Below are 22791 nucleotides of genomic sequence, written 5' to 3' on the forward strand. Positions count from 1 at the left end.
TTTATCAGCTGGCTCATGTGGAATATCATGGGTGAGCCAGTAAAGTATTGAAAACTAGCATCTATCATTTCCCTGTAGAAAAACCCCAACATCAGCTGCTAAAAATATGAAGGATTGTAACAATACATTGATCTGAATCACTATATTGATGACATCATTGATAAAATGAAAACAATAGACATCGTCACCCCCAGTGCTGAAATCCTTGTTACAAAGAAAGCACGATTGAAATGCATTTGTGATTTTATCAGCTATTCATGGCTGACTGTGACAGCTACCAATATTGTATCATTATCCAGTTAGATAAATGAGTAATTGAATATTGCGTTGTGATGAAACCGATGATTCAGTCCACTGGTAAAAAGCTGATGTTTCATTGCCTGTTTTTCTTCTTTAATAATTTTGTTTTTTCAGCTTTTCTGTAATTTCACCTGGGGAAAACAAGTCTGCAATTCTATACAATGCGGTTCTTTTTCGACAACACTTGTAAACACTGTTACCTTCACATGTATGTACGGTGTGATCTACATCTGCATTTTGACTGTTATCCAAAAAGAAGTACTTCAGATTTCCATTGCATGTCTGTCTTTTGTCTCTTAGAGCCTAAAAGAATCATAAAAAAATCTATTTATTACAAATTAGAAGACAGAATGTGTTTTGAGGCAGTTCTGGGCAGACAGCAGTGCCTGCAGTGGTTTGTTGATAATATCAGGCTATGTGCGAATCATCTGCATTTTGGACAATCCAGTGGTTCAAAGAACTTCATCTGACTTTCCTGCAGACGGTTCATCAACACGGATATTTTGCTGAAACTGTGTGACGGCTCACTGATTAAAATTAAAACTACTATCAACGTGAGGGAAAAAGTGGTGACTCAAGAAGGAAGGTTTTAGTAATTTGCAACAGCATTTTAGGAGAAGCTACTGTCAAGGTTATGCAAGGGTGCAATTTGTGAATCTGATTGATGGAAGGTTTTACAGCTTTTCACTATGTAGTTATTCCACTAAAACATGATCAGAGAGCATTTTTTTGAACACATTCTGTTTATTTGCGACAAATTATTGTTCACATTAACCACAACAAGTGAACAATTCAGCCTTTACAGCAATGTTGGCTGATTGATATATCTTTATAGCTTCCTGATGATGCTGTGCTTCAGAGAAATAAATCATTAGTGAACTCTTTAAAATATGTTTTAGTTTTGGCATTTTCAAGGGATTAAGGGCAAAATAGAGACACTTTTCTCTCCTCATACTGTGCTCTATAGAATATGACTGGATGAGAGACCTCCCCTCTGTCTGCTGCTGCGCCACTGCTTCAGAGGAGTGTGTGAATCCTCAGACAGAAGGCGAAAAAAATAGGGCACTTTCATATTTATTTAAGTGTCAGATCCAGGGCTTTCTGTAGGCAGAGAGAGAAAATAAGAGGAAGGGAGGAAGGAGGTCTGTAACCACAGGAACTCTTGAGGTTTCATGAGCTTTCCACTTCCTCTTTTCTGTGTCTACACACACACACACACACGCACGCACGCACGCACGCACACACGCAAAAGCAGGCATACACATTCGCCTGCTTGTATAGATGCACAAGGGAGGCAGGGGGGAAAATATGGAGGGGTGCAAGGACGTGTTATTTTTTACAAACTCAGAAAAGGCAGAAAAAAATCTCCACTCCATGTGCATCAATCAAGCATGTTAATTAGGGGGAGCAATGAATGCATGGAAACAAGGTATACCTAGGGACTAATAAACATTTGCCTCCAACTGTGCATTATGTGCAGGCGTAAACAGGTCATGATCCGCTGTCTCAGAGACACTGCAAATTCTTGCAACATGTGGTTCGGAATAGATATACCCTCATCAGTGCAGCCCAAAGAACAGGAAGCACCATTTCACATGTGCAGCACAAATACTGGGACACATGGGAGAATACCTCAGTGCAATTACCTGCTGGTTTCACCTTGGAGTTCAGGTGTTACTTAATGCAAATCAACACTTCCTCCTTGTGGAGCTGTGATGAACTACAGGAAAATTCAGGCAGCGGGAGGACAAATCTTCCAAAACCTTGATTTACCTTTCCTCCCAGAAGAGTACAGGTCGCCATCACCATTTGCAACAACGCCCACCATGAAATCATAGATTTTTATCATTGTATTCTCAAAAATCTGTGCGTTCCTTTCCCCTCAGACGGACACAGCTATTGCATGAATTAGCATTTGCTGATGCTGATGCTTAAATGCCCTCTGCATGGTCTCATTTGGCAGTAGACGGAAGTCTTCACGGACAACCTGACTGGTTTTCAGCACCTGCCATCAAAAACTGTGAAGCACTGTTTATTTTCTGACACTTTTCTATCACAACCCACAATAGCCTGAATAGCGACTGGTTATAGAGGCACTTCTCTCTGATTGACACACAATCAATCAGGTTTGGTCTCCAAGTCATCACTTTTTGGCTCTTTCAAAATTGCTGATATCTTGACATCCTGCCATCTTCCCCACTTGTGTTAAAACAACACATCCCACCAGGTGACAGCTGCCATGGTAACTGAAATAATAAATTATTCACTTGAGCTATCGATGGTGATGATATTAAGGCTGGTCAGTGTGTGCCAGCAGTGTGAGTGTGACTGACTAGGGTAAACCCTAGATTTTCTCAAGGCCCCCGCAACATTGGGAGTACAATATCAAATATATATGTACAGATGACACTACACGGAGGAACAGCAAGGGAATGATAACTGTCCATTATGAATTGCATTTCAATCAATGTTGATGATTTTCTTACCCTCCTGAAATGACAAATGAAAGAGTTAAGGGCTAGTTTAATTTGAGATGTGAGCTCAGAGACTCAAGTCTAATAAAGGTTCTCTTGCTGTAATCTGAGAGCACACATGTGTGCCTTAATATAAACTGGAAATAAAGAAGAGAATCGAACATGATTGGCCCAGAATTCTTTAATTCCTTCGAACCACTTTTCGCCTCTCAAGAGACCGTGTGCTTGACATTTAAAGAGTCAAAGAAAAGCAGGAAAGGTGCTATGATTTGATTGATTTTATTTGTAAGGCACCAGAAGTCCTTCCTTACTGCAGAACATTTCATATTATTTATAGTAAATGTCTGTTTTACTTTTTTTAGGGTTTTTTTTTTTTTTTAGTTTTTTTTTTTTTTGTTTAAATGAAGCTATGATTTCAGACACAAAACATTTTTTTTTTTGCCAAAGTACACACTTTCAGGTTTTACATTATACACAAAATAAGTATTTAAAAAAGAAAGACCTTTACAAAGCTCAAAACGCTTACAACGCTTCACGCAACAGGGGCAGGAAGTTGGAATGGCGGGATGTGGTGTGGGAACAAGGGAAGGTCAGAGAAAAGGGAGTGGGTGAAAAGGGGGAAAAAAGATCAGTGTACTGCAGTTTCCCCCAGTGTCACATTAGTTTTGTAACACGATAGCACAAGAATCATCCAGAACAGACAAGAGAAGATGCAGCCATATACACATAAAGCTTTCTATGTAGAACTGTATACAGAGGCAGGCACCTCCAACTACATTTAACAAATACATAGAATGTCATTTGTATCTTTATAATGTCAGCTTTGTAATTCCTGTTCTCTAATTTATATCGATTAATACTTGAAAACAAACAGGTAATAAAACAAGTGCATTGATCAAAGTTTGAACCAAGCATCATTTAAAGGAAAATAAAATGCTGCCACTAGAGAAGAAGAAAAAATAAAATCTATCCCGCTCCCCCTGCAGACATGCACTGAAGTTTGTGTGTCACTTTGTCTACACACTCTGCATATTACAAGAATAGCGTGTAGGGAGACAGGGGGCAATGAGCTGCAAGCTTAATTCACAAGCTGAGTAGCATATTAGACTCAATGTGTACAGCTGTTTACACACCTTGTTGATGCACTCAGATACACAAACAACTGTGGACATCAGTGAGGGAGACGTCTCACGAAACTGTGTCAGGATTATGTTCTAATTGTGAAAATATGAAATCTGACTTTTGTGTTACATTTCCCTCATCAGTGTCATACCTAAAACAATGATATTTTTTGGGCTCCATCACCATGCCAGAATCCACTTGAGAATCATTTAGAACAAACCACCAAGTACATTCTAATAATAAAAAAAAAAAAAACACAGAGGCTGATATAAACACAGCCACTATCAGACTATAAGTCAGGAAATAATTTGCGTTGCTGAACAATGACAATACTACTGGAGATTATATCTGCTAAATTGTTGTTTTATGTTTGAAATTCTGTTTGTATTGACTTCAATGTGTGGAGTTCCAGCCCAGCTTTCTAAGAGCCAGCATCCAATTACCACTGGCTCTCCTGCCTGGGTGTTTTAACTTGTGCTGCCTGATTACACCTCTTGTCGTTGCCACTGAAGGAGAATAAGAACTTCTGTTGATTGACACCTCTCTTTGTTGCCCTCATTGTGCAGCATCAGGTGACAAGAGTAAATGTTGTATTTATTAAGTGTGTCACGTCGCCTCCACAATCAAGGTATGCGGCAAATTATTTCCATTGTTGAGTCATTGGGTCTGTACTTTCACAATGAATTCATTCATCATTTGGTTCACTTGCCTGATTGATTTGAATTTTTTCAACCAAATGCGTGGGTCCAGTTGGTACAAATAGTTTTGAACCACCTTCATGGATACTTTCAAAATGTTGCAAGAAATATCTTGGTTCTGTTGTCCATTCGGAAAAAAATAACAAATACACGACAAACCAAGAAAACCACTAGATCATATATATATATTAAGTGTGGATGGGATTTTTTTTTCCATTTTTTTAATAAAACAGATGTGTGTTGGTATCTAGCCAATGTATTAAGTTTTCCTTAAAATACCCGCCCGTCAGCACCAGCTCCAAAATCAAAAGTCAGTAAGGCAGATCCCCCGACGGTGGCCCACTGGGAAAACTAGAATTTCAGTATCAGGGACAAGAAATGGTATCATTGCCTCTTACGGAATTAGACTTAAATCTTGTTTTCCTTGTTTATGTATCGAGAGGTTTAAATTAGCAGAGATGCTGTCAGAAGCGTCATTTCGGGGATATAAAGTTATTAGTTTTATGCACATTGGTCAATTATTTCAACAGCTTCTTGCCATCACATTCAAATATTCCACAATCATTACCTCATGACAAAATCTCTCCAGGTCCCACGGGGCTTTTGCACAACACTGACTGCACAAACCTTACATTTACAACATTAGCAGAAATCTTCTGACACATAAGCTCAATTAATTAATTGGAAATTACATATTGATGATTTGAGTGAGCAGGATCATTTAACAGCAGCAGAATGACTCTGAAAGTGAACTTTGAAATAAGGTGGACCATTTTAAAAACTGTATATTACCAACCTAGCTGACTTATCTGAGATGTAACTACTAAAGCTGCTACAGACAAACAGCGGCGCTGCTAATGTGCTGGCAGTAATACTTTGCAATGTAGTAATAAAATAAATAAGCACACAAAATTCCGTGCAGGTCAAAATTTCTCACTGATCTGTAGATGAGATGTAATGCAGTGTTACTCTGATATGCCAAAGATGTGCTACGTGCACAGTAAATCAAAATGCATGGTTTTCTGAATTTCAGGGATCATAGCACTGAACTGCTTATATTCCTCTATCATGCTGGGACGTTCCTTGAAATAGAAGCAACTGGATCATGACAAATAATGAAGACTGGGACTGACCGCGTGCAGATATTAATGTCCCTAGTCTGGCCTCTGTATATTAACTTTGTACAAGCAGAGAAGATAAACAAGTGATTCCCCCAGTGACACAGCCTGCAGTCCATCACTGTCTTGCCCTGGTTTTGCTCAGACTTGAACCCAGCACTGGTGACTCCTCATAGACATACGCTGCCCTCTGCTGTCAAAAGACAAAACATGCAGTCACTGTATCTACACCATTACCAGTGCATGATATAAGATGAAGGGGGGCTGCAATAGCTAAGAAATATCTCTGCTTATTTCTGTTGCACAGTGTACTTTGTTTGAGCAACTGATTATTTTGTTGCCTTCCTGTAATGGTGCTCAAATGTCGTTTTATCTGAAGTACTGTGTGGGGTCTGGCAAATGGAGTTTGTGAGGGCAGGGTTTACTCACCTAAGTTTTTAATATGGAGTGACACTTCTCGTTTTGAGTTTTGCTTTAAGAAGGTGCTTCTACTTAAGGTATAGAAACCAAAGCAGTAGATTTTGACTCACAATCTCAATCTGGTTGCAAAGGCTCTGCTTTTCTAGGATATTAAGACAAATCTTTTTTTTTTTTGGGTTGGGACATGAATGTAACTGCAAGGACATTTTTTTAATTCAAGCTGGGGCATGACAACGTTATTTAAACAAAACTGTGTTTCCCTAAAAATCCTTCATTTATACACTTGGCCAAGTTTTAGCTTGGAACAGACACATGCAATCTAAACTGCCAAAGAATATAAACAAAACTGATCTCTTCAAGACCTTTTTTTCAAAGTAAAAGAAGTCTACAGGACTCCTGTGCTGGGTTCAACATTAAGTCATTCTTAACACCTCCCTTGTGGTGCAGTCAGTCACACTAGAACCTGTTTTGAACAGAGGCAAAAGTTGGTTGGGAGTAGGAGAAAGAGAAGCAGGGAGTAAAAACAGAAATAACCACTGAAAGACAGAGTGCCAGGAAGGAAGGGAGGAAGGAAGAAAGAAACAGAAATAGAATGTACTCTTGATAAGAACAACACCAGAAATAAAGCTTAATCATTTAAAAACTGACAGTAAAAGAAACACAATACAGTTGTGTTGAGACAGTGGAAAGAAGGGGAAGAAATTAATCATTTATGGCCAATAGGAAGAAATCCGGTATAGTTCTGATTTAGGGAAGGGGGGGACTCAGTATGAGGCCGAGCTTAGAGGGCTTCAAGTACGCTGGTAAAATATGGGAGGTTGTAAGGGTCTGTAGCTTGACTGGAATGGACTATAGTAGCCCATTTACCTCCATAAGGTGAGAGATTAAGAGAGAGAGATGATGATAGAGGGAGAGAGCACTAGAGATAGAGCGTGTATTTGAAAAAGAGCATATGATAGAGGGAGAAAGAGGCAAAGAGAGACCAAGAGAGAGGCTGTAGATCAAAGGGCTTGGATCTGGTTCAGGTCTCTAGATAAAAAGAGCTGAATTGGGACATCTAATCAGACTTGTCGCCATCCTCCTCACGGTGGCTGTCCACTCCATCACGTGACGCTTTCTCCTCTTTGGCCAGCTGGGCTTGAGAGGCCAGCAGGGAGGAGAGGGAGAAGAGACCAGAGGAGGTGGTGACGGCAGGGAGGGTTGGCTGGCTCAGGCCCAGCGGCAGGGGGGTCATGGGCAGGGCCAGGCCCTGGAGCTGAGACAGCTGGTGAGCCTGGAGCTGCTGCTGCATGGAAGACAAACAAAACAACTTAGACCTAGGAGAAAGGTATTACATAATCAAGAAAAGAAAATAATGCAAGAGCAGAACATGTAGAGAGGAGACGTAATATGTATTACAAACCATGATTAATATATAACCCCTGAGGCAAACTAGTGATGATCCAAGAACTACAGGAAGGCTTATCACATAACAAAAACCCATGCTCACTTGATGATGGAAAATCTGCAGCAAACATATGTTGCTCATAACAGATGCTTGTTTCAGTAGAGAACTCAGATACCAAGATGAAGCCTGCTAAAGAATTTTAAATCAAGCAAAAAAAACTTTGCACAGGTAATTATTATTATTCAATGATTATTCAATGGAGAAACCTGGTAGCCACGGTTGGCTCTACGCATCTCGTGCAAGAGGACTAACTAATTAACTAACCACAGGTAATTGAATTGTTTGATATTTATAATATAGGGGCACAAATTGTCCCACCTGCCCATTACGCACAAGTTATAAACTATGTCAGTGGGATGATTTTCACACAATCTGACACTTTCAATTCTTCATTTGCCTACTTGGGATACATTCACCTGCACGCATGCTTTAAATCAAACTTAAAAGATTTGTGATGAGTTTTGTCCATCTCTGATTTGCAATAACATTGGTAAATAAATAGAAGAAAATTGACAAATGGAGTGGCTCTGTGTCTGCAGACCTCAAAGATGAGAGGGGAAGTACTATGCAACCTAACCCGCTGTGGCTAGGCTGCTTAGCAAAGATTTGTTAATAATAAGCACAGCTGGCCAACAGGCAAAAGATGAGTAAATGACTGTATAAAATCCATTTGTTTCCACTTCAGTGAATAAGTAAAGAAATAATCAGTCTTGAGATAGCATTGTAGAAAAACTCTATAATTGAAAATTTAAGATTAATTTGTTAGAAATCGGGGGGGACAAGTACTTTAGGAGAGATAAAGATGCAACTTTGGAGGCACCTACTAAAAGATTTTCTATGAATCCTGTGGCCTGAAATTCTGGCCCAGTTTAGAGAGAGCAAGAGAAAGTAACTTAGCCTGTCTGAAACTTATTTTGACAAATAAAATAAATGGGTAAAATCAGATAACTGGTACTTTATAATTAGAAAGCACCTTAAAACATTCCTTTAAAAGTAGTTTGAAATAAACTGCTGTAATCTGAATAAACATGCTAACAAAGCTAGAATATTGAAAATGATGTAAGGCATTTTCACTGCTAATTTTATACTGCAAATAAATCATCGATAATACGATGTATTAAACTGTGTAGTTTGCAAAAAAGAAGGGTAGACCCCTCTGTGAGTTTCAGGAGGCTTTTCCTCACTTTCACATTCATTAGTTCAGAATTACAGCAAGCTTATGATTATTTTACAAGCTTGCATTTACATCTATCCTGATAAGCTATTTTTCTGATCACATAAAAATAAAGAAAAGAGAAATCCTGTTTGTGCTGTTTTGAATATATTGTACGGCATTCAAAGATAACTGGCCTTTTACCGAGTTAAAATTACAGTTGGCTCACAATCCAAATCTATGTGACATTTTATTCATCACTGCTACAAATTATTGCCAAAAATGTCCAGCTCTTCTTTATGAATGAGCACTGGTCTTGAATATTTTATGAATCATTAGTGATTAAAAAAAAATGACTTGATGATAATAACATATAACTGCACTTTTGTAGGAATCACGAAGCTTAAAGGTGGGCCTGGGACATCGTACCCTGATGATGGAGTTCATCTCTGGAGGGGTGACCTGCTTGGCCCTTTCTATGGCTGCCAGGACTTGCTGCTGGTGCTGGAGATGGGAGATGGAGATGGGAGCAAGGAAGGGGGTGGATGGGAGGAGACAAGGGGAGGTAAAGGAGCGAGACAATAAAAGCAAGACAAGGGAGTTTGGGGGGAGAGAGGTGGAGAGGTTAGATCAATATCAATAGTCCAAACAGAGACCCGACAACCCTCCGGCCACTCAGCTATTCATCCAGTCAGGCATGTGCGTGTGTGCACACAAACAGACACACAGGCAGACATACACTCACACACGCGCACGCACACACATGCACACCTTCTGTGACAATAGTAAATGGATGGGCAACTGGTGTGCTGTAATGGGTGGAGGTCAAACCCCTGGTGGGCAGATAAGAGCATGGCTTATCTGAATCACACAACCATTTATTACACTGACACACAGAAACACACACGTATGAAGGAAAAGAGAGGGAGGGGTGGAGGACGTTGACACGGGGGCGCGCAAGGGGAGTAACGGAAGAGGTCACAGGGGATGGGGGAGGGCGACCAGAGAGAAAGGGACAGCCTGAAATGGCAGAAAGGAATCAAGGTGGGGGAGGGAGAAATTAAAGGAAAGTGAGGTTGAAAAGAACGCAGGAAGCCAGTAATGATGAATGACATGGAAGAGATACGTGGAGGTAGGGATGCTGAGCGAGGGGTCACTGAGGTGTAGCAGTAATGAGGCGGGAATGAGGGTGATCTCATCCTAGGATGTAAGGAATAGGGCTGAAGGTCATAGGGTTAGTGACTACTTTGTGGCATATATGTATGTTTGTGTGTGTGTGTGTTTGGGCTTACCTCCTGGGACAGGTAGGGCAGGACTTGTGCACATATTCCATTCAATCTCTTCACTATCTCAGCCTGGAGAAGGAGGCACATGGTTAAAATAAAACCCCTGTTTTATTTTGTTTTTGTATTTATGTATACAAATGCTGACATTTTTTTTAATATGACTTTCTTCAGTCTGATGTGGTAGTGCAGTGTTCTGAGGTAAGAGGTAGTATGTGACATAATAATTAAGGAATGTGTCTCCCAAGACAACAACGTGGTTGATTGAGTTTCAAAGCAGGAATAGACCCAAAAATCCACTCACATAACAGTTTTCACTTAAAGTGCCTAACAGAACTTTCCAGTCTGTGATGCTACATACAAACTGGAACTGGCTGAGACAATTAAGTGGAAGCATCAAGGACATTATGAGGTAGCAAGCCTATTGTTCTCAAAACCAGCTGATCAAATAGCAGAGGCTACCTTTGAATGTATGAAAATGGATATTATAGCTGAGAAGAAGACAGCAGTTTAAATACTGAAAGGTAAAATATTAATCCATTCATTTACTCTGAAATTACTCTGGAGGGAGAAAGAGTCAATGCCTGAGTAACTATTTTTTTTTACGAATAAGTGTATATTTGGATGCCATATATTCACTGACATAGGCAGTCCCGGGGCTAAAGTTCTATGGTAGCTTGAACAGTATTTGACGAGATTTGTTGCCAAGAACAAAAAAAAAGTACATTGCAGGATGCAACATCAAAAACCTTATTATATGAAAAATGTCCATTCAGCTATTCAAACCAAATTCTCATTTGTATGGGAAATATGTTCTATGACCTTCTGAAATTGTGACAGACATATCCTTCATCTTGCTCTCTCACCACACGCACACGCACACGCACACACACACACACACACACACACACACACACACACACACAGATCAGAATCCCTTTATCACCTCATTAATTAAGTAATTTGTACAAAATATTCCTTTTTAAAACTCTCTGATGTACCATTTTTTCCTTTATTTCTTTCTCGCAGATGCACGCATGCATGCATGCACGTGAGAAAGCGAGCAAGCAAGCACAACTTTCCCTGCTCTCATCATGCAAATCGCTATCTTTTTCACATGCAGGTCTATTATCACATTTGGTTGGTAATCATCCAATCCGTCTGAGATATGCAAAGCAGCAGTAATTGTGTTAGAGCATAATTCGTGGCACGATGAGGAGAGAGGAGACCCTCCTAACAGTCATTAAGCATGCAGAGCACAGCTCCCCGTCAGGCGCTTCAGTCCTTTCTGCTCATCATTACACATACACACTCCCTGACATCTTTAGAATGTCTCCACAGGATTCACTCAATGCTAACAATTCACCCTCTTTTTCAGCACTCTAAGTTCATTTTCTATTTTTTAACCCTGCCTTTGTCTCTTTTTTAATCCTAAATCATCATCCTCTTTATTTCAGTCCATTGTGATCTGGGTGTTGCTCATAACGGGGTATGTACAGCTACAATTGTAAGAACTAGTTAAGTAAAGGTAAGTAAAGGTAATATGCATTTGCTGTGCCGAAAACAAATTCCATCAAGGCTGTTGTGTGGCCTTTAATAAATGATTCTGATTCTGATTCTGATTCCCCCACTACTTCTTATATAAACAAACCTAGCTCAGATGCTGAGCACAAGTTCTTTCAGAACAGCTAAGAACAGTTTATAGCTGTTTCAGAACAGCTATAAACAGTTCTACATCATGTATTGAACATTATGTTACAAATGGAACAACAGTTTGTCAAATAAGAACTGCTACAATAAACAACAATGTATATGTAAGACTGTTTATCAGATGTGAAAAAAAATATATGAAAAAAAAACAACGTGACCCAGTCAAGATGTGGCCTCATACGATATCATCCCAATTCAATCCATGACTCAACCTTCATTGTCCTCACTGGACAGACAGAGGAAGCAAGTGAAAGGAGGGAGAGCAAGAGAAGAGAGAAGAGAGGCATTTTTTGAAAGGATTAGGACAGAATGATCAAGAGGGAGCAATTGAATGTGTGAGAAAAACAGAAAGAGGAGACACACAGGTGGAAAGAGGAGGAGGAGCAGCAGAGGGGGGAGAAAGTGGTGCTGCACAATAGGCCTCGATATGAATGTTGCTCAAAGCTCGTCTCCACACATCTCCTTCAATTTCGACTCTGAGAAGTCTGCTGCCACTCATTCACACAAAGAAAGTATGGATACACATGCACACACATGATAATAGGACTTCACATGCACTTAATGATGTAAACACTAATCTATTCACACACACACACACACACACACACACACACACACACACACACACACACACACACACACACACACACACACATACACACACACACATACACACACATACACACCTCTACCTGCAATTCATACTGCCATCTTCTTTTATCTAACAAAGATGACAATTCCCAATATCAAATGGGGCTGTGAGTATGTGTATGTCAAAGTGTTTCCTTGACACTGCACATACTATCTCATATGTATGTGTGTGTCTTGTGCTTGCTATGTGTGAGTTATTTGGATGACATACATCACACTGGCAGCCATGTGCTTCCTACCTGAGTTCGTGTGTGTGCATACATATGACTGTATTTAAATCATGGAAGCTGCCGTGTGAGTGTGTGTGTGTGTGTGTGTGTGTCCATCTGTCAAAGCCCCCATGGTTTTCTTGTATGGCTGCCAGTGTGCACTGTCAATCATATGACAGCGTGGGTGTTTGCTAGGTGGGAGTTACTGGACAAGGCGCATCGCTCTCTCCCTCCTTCAGATGGAGCATAAATTGCACCCTGAGCTTCAGATGCACCAACTGATGTATGAGCTAATAAGGCTTCTATCACTTTTTGGTTTTAAATTGTCTATCTAATTTTGGACCAACTTTATCAGGCTTCCAGAAATACTGGGGTAGAGTTAAATGGATAAACTGTTTTCCATTAGCATTACAATACTTTTTAATTGAAATATTGTATTGATATTAAAATAGAAATACGTAGTGGACCTTTTGGTTCAAGTGAGGCACATTTATGACAGTCACTCTGGAAAGCATCTGAATATTGCAGCTGGACGGATGATAGCATTTGATATTTGTTAATGTAGCAAACAATTGGCTATAAATACATAAAAACCTTAAACATTGTCATGTTAAAAAGACAAAAAACTTTTCACTCAGGTGAAAACATGATCTTTCTTTTTTATCATTTACATGCAGCCTAATTCTAAGGGCTCTGTGCACATCAAAAATAATGGGAGATTATCTATGCAATTCACACCTGCCAATCAGGTGCAAAGTGAGGGAATGAGAATGACAGGGCACAGCTGTCTCTCCATTAAAACAATAAAATGTGAGGAGTTCGGTTTTCAAAACAGTCAGGGTTCTGCTTTTTTTTTATGAATTAGTTTCTTGTGTAGACCTTATATAAAGAAGCCAAAGGAACTCCAGGGTCCCAGTGAAATTATTTCCAAATCTGAACGCTCAGGATAGGAAGGCATGTCAAGTCACGGGACACAAAACTTCAAACTGTTATTAAATGTGCTTGCTGTCATCCTATACAGCCACAGACAGCCTTCTACAAATTACAATTGCAACTATTGTCTGACTTAAACAAGGAGGATTCCGAAAACGGGAGTAAAATACACCTTTGCATTACAAATCTTACTTTGGCAATCAAAAAGCGAGAAGGTTTAGTGAGCATTTTAGTACTTAACAAATTTCAACATTAAAGAGTGAAAATTAAGATAAAGGAAAAAAGCAATCACAAAAAAACATGGGAATTACAATAAATATTTATGAATAATAGCAAAATATTATCCAACGACACAAAGTTAAACAAGACAGAGGACTGTAACTATACACTCAGAAAAATCCCTTTAAAAAATCATTGCCAGTTATCAATCGCCTTTCACTCGTTTTATTTTTATTTGTTTTGCTTTGGCAGTATTGGAGGTAAAGGAAGGGTTTTATAACATGCCCTTTTATGGTATTTCAAATTATACCTATATCCTAGGCTGTGTCACATTAAAAAGGTCAATAAAGTTGAAACCCAAACTTAGTGCTGTCAACAGTGCAACTTTTAAGATAATATGACATAATTTTTATTTTACTGAGTAGCATGTCACTAACGCAACCTGATACCATACACACATTTTCTACATGTCATTGGATTGGAAAGGTGTTCACTCACCTGCTTGTGCATCTCAATATTGAGCCCGTAGGACATCTCATAGTACTGGAAACAGAAATAAACAAACAAATTATTCTTAAGCTATTCAGACTCTTACTAAATACCTAAATACAGACACCAAGGCATTGAATCCCATCTTGATGCCATATACCAAGCACATACGATTACTGTACCGGTCGTGTTATGTTCCATTACTGGAGGGCACACCCCTCAGTCTAAAAACACATCCTTCTGACACAAAAACACTGGACTCTCTCCATATCTATACAGTCTCAGAAGTAGCAATGATAAATGAAGACTCATCTGTACAAAAATAATTAAATATGTTGATAAATATACAGTATGCAGCAGGGAGGTTTATTCTGAGGACACAGGATAAACTTCAATATTACATTTAGACTGCCGCTTGCATTTTTAGATTTTCTGCAGCAATCCTTTTAATCTAAATAATTTTGCAAATTTCTTTTTAATGTTCATTGACAAAAAAAGAAACATAGTTAGATCAACTACATAGTTAAATTATGTCATGTATATCTTGTAAAAGCCTCAAGTGGATATTTATCCCTGCATAGGATCAACCTCCTCAGATGTGAGATTTTTATTTTACAAGCATATTCACACATTAACAGTCCTGTAGAGAGGCAAAAGAGACGTGCACATACAGAGAGAAGACATAAATAGACACAGGAAGTCAGAGGGAATAGGGGAGACAGAGCCTCCGGTATTTGTGTGTGTGTGTGTGTGTGTGTGTGTGTGTGTGTGTGTGTGTGTGTGTGTGTGTGTGTTTGTATGTGTGTGTGCGTGAGAGAGAGAAAGAGAGAGAGGAAGAGAGAGAGAGAGAGAGAGAGAGAGAGAGAGAGACCAAGAGAAAAGGTGTGGGGGGCAGACAGACAGACAGAGACAGTGAGCGAGTGAGAGAGCATGTTTGTGTGTTCAGTGTTAATGAGAGGGCCACCCTCTAAGCGTCAACCCTGTTAATCACCCACTCTGTCTGCAGGAGGGACTGGCTCTGTCACTGGAAAACAAACAACACACAAATCACACACACATAAATGTGTGTGTGTGTGTGTGTGTGTGTGTGTGTGTGCGCGCATGTGCATATACACATACGAATTTCTGTTACACGCATAGAAGATTGTGGTTTCCTGTTTGATCTCATATGGTCTGTGCCATATCATATCAGTGCACACACACACACACACACACACACACACACACACACACACACACACACACACACACACACACACACACACACACACACACACACACACACACACACACACACACACACACACACACACACACACACACACACACACACACTTCTTCTCTGCGGCTGCTCTGGTCCACACTGACGCTCCCTAAAGTAATTACAGCTTGGGAAATGGAGGTGCTGCTGCTGACCAGGGGAGTGGGGCAACCTGATATGCTATTAAAGGAGGAGGTGGGGGAAGGGATTCATAGTGGCGATACAAGACCCAGCCTGCCCCTGATAGAGTGAAAGTGTGACAGAATGTGTGCCTCTGCAATTGCATGCTGTATCTGTCTGTTGATGCATATGCGCGGTGTGGGTGCATGTGTCTGTGTGTCTGGGTTGGGGCATTATGTAACCAATAATGGACCTAATTTTGAAAATGATTATAACCCCTTTTTTGAAATTATTATAACCCCTTGTTTTGCAAAACAAATGTCTATGCATACATTTAGTTTCAAAAATAAAAATAGTCTTGTAAATATTTTCGAGGATTGAATAGTGAGATGTAAAATGATATGGAAAAAAAAAAACTTCATATAGCAGATTTATCCTTAAGGTTCTCTTTCTATGGTTTAATTTTGAAATGTTTATATTGATTTGTTTTCTGACTGCTTGGTATCATGACAATTTAATAAGCATGGCACATAATTTTACCTTCATCTTTTGAAGTAAAATTCTTCCATGTACCATCAAGAAACTGGGGAATGTAAGAGGTCACAGTCAAGGTACATGCTGGAATAGGCGGCATAAACCGCTCCAACTGTACACAATGGATTTTTAATTTCTTAGTATTGAAGCCAAACAATCTGACTCTTAAATAGATAGTGATTTCGGGAAATTAGGTATTTGCTTTCAATGGATACAAAATGCAAAAGCGCAAAGCTTTAAAATGGGTTAAATTCTATGCAAGAACATCAAAAAGGCTGTCTCTCAATTGGTCTCACAGTACCTAGAAGTAGCAAGGAATTCAACAACTACAAAGTCACAGAATTTAATCGGCAACATGGAGTACATCTATCTGGTTTTGTTTAAGAGATAGAGAAGCTGTTTTTTTAATAAAGAAAGTTGAAATAGGATAAAGTAGAAATTGGCATGCCAGAAATTGAACAAGAAAACTGCAGTATGTGCATTCATAGTACAAAACCTAATATGAGAGAGCTTTGATTTGAACTGAGACCAAAAATATACTGTGTACGTAAAAGAAAAAAAAAAAAAAAAGTCAACAATCCCCTTAATTGATAAACTCCAATCAAGTAGACACATGTCCATGTGTGTGTCCACTGACTAGCTGATGGTGAAGGGAGCAGTGCAACAACACAGATTAGATGAGATTAAGGCTAGTCAGAGGATCAATTAGAGACAAAACATCAGACACGACATGGACAGCAACAATGAGATTAGCCCTGAGGTGGAGCAACGAGCAGGCGGGCACACTTGTGTGCAAATGCTGACCTGGACAGTGCAAGCATTAAAGGTAGCTGTGTGGCTAGTGTTAATATGAGTATGTATTTTTACATATGGAGCAGTAAAGCCTTTACTGAGTAAATATATACAGCATTCTGGTGTGTGCAGCTGCAAGTGTTGCAGCATGTAAGTGCAACAGTGTCTCTCTTTTTGTCAGGGTGGCACTGACTAAATATGCCTCTATTTAAATAGACATGGCCCCCATTTCAAATGTCAGCCAAAACGGAATAGATAGTCTATTACCACAGTAAGAAAAGTTTCGCAAAACAAGGAATTGTTTCCATCACCTAAGAACAGACCAAATCAACATCTGAAATTTGAGGAAAACAAAAATGTCTTCTCCTCAAACTTTGTCAAGTGACAAAGTAAGATATCTGATTTTCAGCCATTTTCCAACAGCCAACCTTCTATTATAAAAGCAAGTTACTTGCTGAAAATGCAGACACAAACTGAAAACATGAAATATTGAAAATAATTTCATATAATATAACTTAAAGAGAAATAAAAGGTGTCAGGCAGATATATAGTGTTTACAATTAAATTCTACAAATTCACAAAAGCACACACATGCTACGGCAACAATTAATACCCTTATCCTCCAGGTTACATGTCACTTGTAGAATTCAGGTCATACAGGTCCCTTTTTCACATGCAGCCACTCATCATTCTTACAATCCCTAGAATTAACCTTGTGATTTTTCAGCTTTATAATACTGGTTCCTTTAATACTTGAATTGGTTTGAGATGTGAACTACGAACCTTTATTGTATAAGAGTTTACTTCAAAAGTAAACAAAACAGAAGGCCACGCCAGAGAAAATAAGTGATATAAGTCGTAGAAAAATTTTGGTAGTCATATAATTATCTTATAATAGAGGATGTTAAAATATACATGATAAAACAGATTATACACTGGGCAGTGTATAAGGAAGAAACACTGATTACTAAAGATGGGGCTGCATTTTAAATAAAAATGTGAAAAAACACAAAAATCAATAAATCAATTGAGAATAATTCGTGGAATGAAATTACATTGAATGCTTTAGAGAATGCCCTCTATGCGATAAATACTCAAGCAGACACAGTTTCACTCACCATGATATAATGACGCTGCATCTCTGACTTCTCGCTTGCAAGCTTGTCACATTCAAGCTTCAAACTGTGGAAACGATAGAAGAACAGGGGGTCAGAGCTTTTTTTGTCTCCCAATCTTCCTTCAAAAGTGCTGACAGTAGGTGACTTCTATCCCTTTTATCATCATTACCGCCACTTCAGCAGTCATCACTTTCATCATCACTCCATCTTCATCACTGATTCCACCTACATCATCGTCAGGACCACCTCTGGTCATCATTTTCGTCACTATTACCCTCTTAATCATCATTCCCACTCACACAACCCTGACCTTAACCATTATTGCAAGCAATCAATTGAAACATTTTCGCACCTTGACATAGTTTCAATTGGCATGTGGAGGTCAAACGGATCGTGAGCTCTGTAAACAGGGCTCAAATGTATCTGATTTCCTTAAAGAAGAGGCAGTGAATAAAACAGAACAAAAACACTTAAAAATATGGTGTTGCAGCAACCCAGTCCCTGTGACAGCCATTAGCTGTAATCATGTCAAGGCTGATGGCATGAGAGGCGACAGGACAAAGGAGGACACGTCGACAAGTCCCCCTGATCATCAAATGAAAAAGACAGAGGTAAAAGAAAAAAAAAAAGGTGGGGGGGAGATACCCCGCATGTATCTCTGTGATTGAAGCAGCCAGCTCTAACCTGCCAGTCTCAGAAGGCATCATCTAATGTGAGGACTGGATAAGATTTAGATAAGATATAGAAATGCACAAGGACATGGTCGATGGGTTCAGATTTCGGCTTAGTCTGAGACCTGTTTGATGGTGTGTACGTCAGAATATTTTTTTTCTTGCTGTCTGCAGAAATGGAAACTATGACAGCTAGTGCTGTCTGAACGTTCTGAATCAGTTAGAACATTGAACAAGCTGCAAGTAATGGCCAATAATTTGGGCTTACTCTTGTGTGTTATTGTGTTTGTTCTGATTTTTGTAGTGGGTGCAGTTTTAGAGAAAGTACACTTAGATTTCAATATTTTAAGTTCCAGTTTAGATATTGATATGTTGGTTTATAATTTGCTGAGAATTTATCGCGCATCTAAAATGCACAGATACATTTCTTCATGCCTATGCTATTTGTATATCAGCTTGTGTTGCCTTTTGCAGATATTCCAGAATTTTCATATGCATTTGTAGTTGTGTAAACCATAATTTTGTTGATTATTTTGTGAAAAAAAGCCCTTACAAATGGTACAGTTGGAGAGTTTGTCTTTGACTTGTTTAAGAATAAGAATAAGAATAAGAACAACTTTATTAATCCCGAAGGAAATTGCAGTGCCAGAGTTACAGAATATAAAACAGTAATAAATAATAAAAGAAAGGCAGAATTAGAAATAAAAATAAACTATAAAATATAAAGTGTTTCAGTGAAACTATAAAGTGTCTTAGTTAGCAGTGATAAACCTATAAGTGTCTTAACATTATAATGTAGCAGTTATGAGATGAGATGAAATATTGCACAGTGTAGCTGTTATGAGATGAAATAATGCACAGTTTCTGAATATTGCACAGAAATGAGATATTGCACATTTTTGTTTGTTTTTAAGTTAAAGATAGGTTGTTATGGTTGCATATGGTTTATATTTTTGTGTATTTATGGGTGAGAATTGTAGGATATCAGGTAGCACACAAATGGAAGGGATATCCTTGGAATTAATTCTATGTTGGTTTGTCAAGTGCAAAAAGTCATCTATTTTTGCAGATCAAAATTAGTAAGCCTTATCCCCCCGTTAGCTGGTCAGCAGCCTGCAATGTTAGAGTAAATGAGCACCTTTGTAAATAAACAGTATCTTAATTGTATACCAGTATATGAGTTACAAAAATTAAAGCATAAAAAATATAACATTATAAATGCATACAAAACATTGCCAGGGGTTTTATTAGTATACATTAGGATTAAGTTTCCCTTGAATAGTCTCCTATGAAGATGGACTACGCAGGCAAGTGAATGTTAAAGCCTTTTTACATTAAGTGAATTATTGCTAAATTATTGTTAAAGATACATAAAGAAAACATTATTTGCAAAAGAAGAAAAAGAGAAAAACAAAGTTGTGTTAATAGTTGCATGAGCAAAGTTGATTGAATATCAAAGCTTAACAGAGTAGGAAATTGCAATTCAGCTTATAAATCTAGCATTGTTGTTTCTCGCTCTTACTATTTAAAATTCTTCTTAAGGTAAAAATTGTCTGGAGCTCAAACAACAATATGTAAGTTACTCGGTATGCGCTGCTTACTTGTTAATGTATCCCACAGCAGTCTCGCATTTGTGTACGAACCTACCAGGCTTTTGTATGTCGTGTGAGCAAGTTCTTCATGTGCTTGCTTGGGTTGGGTTTTCTGTGGGTCATCTAGCTTTCTCTCATAGTCAGAAATATAAAGTTAGATCGATGGCAGATTCTATATTGGTTGAATGTGCATGAGAGTGAATTGCCACAGGATTGACTTCTGAATGTTTGTAGTGTTGGTTTGGATTGGCAACCACCTGTGACCCTGTTTGCATCAAGCCATACAGGAATGGATAAATGGATTAAAAGAAATAACTTAAGAGTCAATAATAAACACAAGTAGAATTTGAAAACAATAAATACAAAAAGCAAACATCAATAATGGTGTTCTGAACGTAACTTTCCCAGCTGATACTTAATGTTTGTTACTTTCTACCAACAATAGAGAAGATAATGAACACATACATCACCTTCAAGGCATGAAACTTGTGTCTAGTGAATATATATTTGCTAATTCGACCAAGTTTTTTTAAAATAAAAACAAAAAATTGAGAAAAATGTTACTCAAAAGGACCAATTAATTACTCAATTAGTGATTTAATGGCTAACCTATTTTTTTTTCCTCTAGACTAATATTCAAGGCCAGTTCAACGAGGAGGGATTTTGCGAGATTTCTCAAACATTAAATCAAACAATACACTGATGTTACGAATGTAAATGAATATTTTTGATTTTGATGGTAAATCAACCATGGGCGCCCTCAACACCACACATTACAGAGATGTTGAGGGGGTGTTAAGGCAGGATAGTTTAATCTTTGTTAAAGTGCAGTCTCCACTTATCCAAAATGCTTCTCTTCCCACATACATAAAATCCTTCCTGCTCTCCATGTGTTCATGCGTAGGCTGTGTTGGGTTGTCATGACGACATGCCCCCCCCATCCTACCTGGGATTGGCTTTGTGCCTCTTCTGAACAACCCCCCGGCCTGCACCGCTCCTCTCAAACGACACTTTGATGGAGTTTTATTGCCGATTCTTCCGTTGCTAAATCGCTCCCGCTGTCATCTTTATTTTGATTTATGTATTCTGTGATCTATTTATGCATGTGAACGAGGGAAGGAGGGGGGGCAAGGAGGGAGGTAGAGAGAGGAAGACAGTGACAGCTACAATGGTTGCGACTATACCCAGGGGAGCGCCTGTGGTACATTTCCCTTTTAAAAGCCTCAGCTACAGACAACATACAACGCAGTACAACGCAGAGCGCTACAAAGCTATGTCTGAGGCTCCCAAGCCACCCGCCCCATCTTAGCCCCCCTCCTGAGTCAATAGGTACTATGCATGTTCTGTATGCTCAGACAAAAAAGATATTCTTTTTGCTGCACTGTGGCTCTCTGAAGAGGGTTAAATGGTACTGCTCACCGTTATGCGAATTTAAAAAAAAAAAAAAAGAAAAGAAAAGAAAAGGAAACAAAGGCAAAGACGCAATGGGTGTTATTGCTCTTTCAGAATCCTCCGCAAACGAGTGTGATCACACCAGAACAGTGGATCTGCACACAATATGCCAGACTTTCATCTTCCTTTGTCTCAGTCACGACAAAGGCAAGCCTCAGGAAGACACTAACAAACAGAGGGTTTCTTCCTGAGATGCAAAGCCTGTGGCGTCCTTCTCTTTTAATATGTCTATCAAACAGATCAATGAAGGTTGGACCAGGCACTGTGGAAGTCCCTCAGACTTCTGGCGCTGCAACAGTATTTGATCAGTAAAGAAAAATCAATAGCTGAGAGTAAACAAGATTGATTTAGGTAACAGTAGGGGGGAGGATCTTGGCAATGGATGTATGCAATGCGGTGGAAGAGTTGAAGTACGAGTGAAAATAGTGTATAACGGTTTTAATTCAATCGTTCACAGCCTTCAAATTCAAGCTACATTGAATAAAGACATTTACTTTAATTAGCAATATCAATGGGGTAATATTTTCTACTAAAATTCAAAATAAGTTTCTGAGAAGTTAAGAGAAGAGAGCTGAAAGTAAAATACAGAAACAATTGAACCCAAGCAAAACCTTTCTGAGCTGCTCCAGAAAAATACTGCTTTGTTTGATGCTTTGTCAGCCTAACTAGTCATGTATCTTTTCTTATGTGGCAATTATTTGGACAGAATGAAAATAGCAAATTTTGATTAATTTATTTCCTATTATGAATAGGTCAATTTTGGAATTTTCTCATATTCTGTTTAGTATCAATTAAAAGACAAAGATAAATAATCTAACTTTGTCATTTAAACGTTGAAAATGGTTCAGTGTAAATGTCCATTGGCTTGAATTGGTTTCCAGCATTAACTGCATATTATAGAATGATGTGAATCTTTCTGGTAAAAAGCCAAACTATAAGCCAAATAAATTTATACTTCATTTCTGGCGAAGATTTGGCATGCTGTTGAAAACAATACAACAACCCAAATACGGCAATTTCCTTAC

The 22791-nt window shown here is 38.7% G+C and overlaps 1 protein-coding gene across 2 annotated transcripts in view; it reads right to left on the minus strand.

The window, feature by feature from the left end:
- Positions 1-4797: 4797 nt before the first annotated feature.
- tle5 (TLE family member 5, transcriptional modulator) overlaps positions 4798-22791 on the minus strand; it is a 39875-nt gene continuing 21881 nt past the window's right edge. Inside the window, exons 3-7 of one of the 2 annotated variants that reach the window (XM_086161555.1) lie at positions 18052-18115; positions 14236-14280; positions 10025-10087; positions 9162-9236; positions 4798-7417 (exon numbers count right to left, since the gene is read on the minus strand). In XM_086161555.1, the coding sequence (XP_086017681.1) occupies positions 7190-7417; positions 9162-9236; positions 10025-10087; positions 14236-14280; positions 18052-18115 (475 nt within the window). In that variant the 3' untranslated portion in view covers positions 4798-7189. The remainder of the gene's footprint in view (positions 7418-9161; positions 9237-10024; positions 10088-14235; positions 14281-18051; positions 18116-22791) is intronic. The other variant, XM_086161556.1, reaches the window with a different exon arrangement.

The sequence above is a fragment of the Fistularia commersonii genome, chromosome 16 (assembly GCF_037954325.1).
Source record: "Fistularia commersonii isolate RoL2024-O1a breed Wild chromosome 16, RoL_Fcom_v1.0, whole genome shotgun sequence".
Classification (NCBI taxonomy): domain Eukaryota; kingdom Metazoa; phylum Chordata; class Actinopteri; order Syngnathiformes; family Fistulariidae; genus Fistularia; species Fistularia commersonii.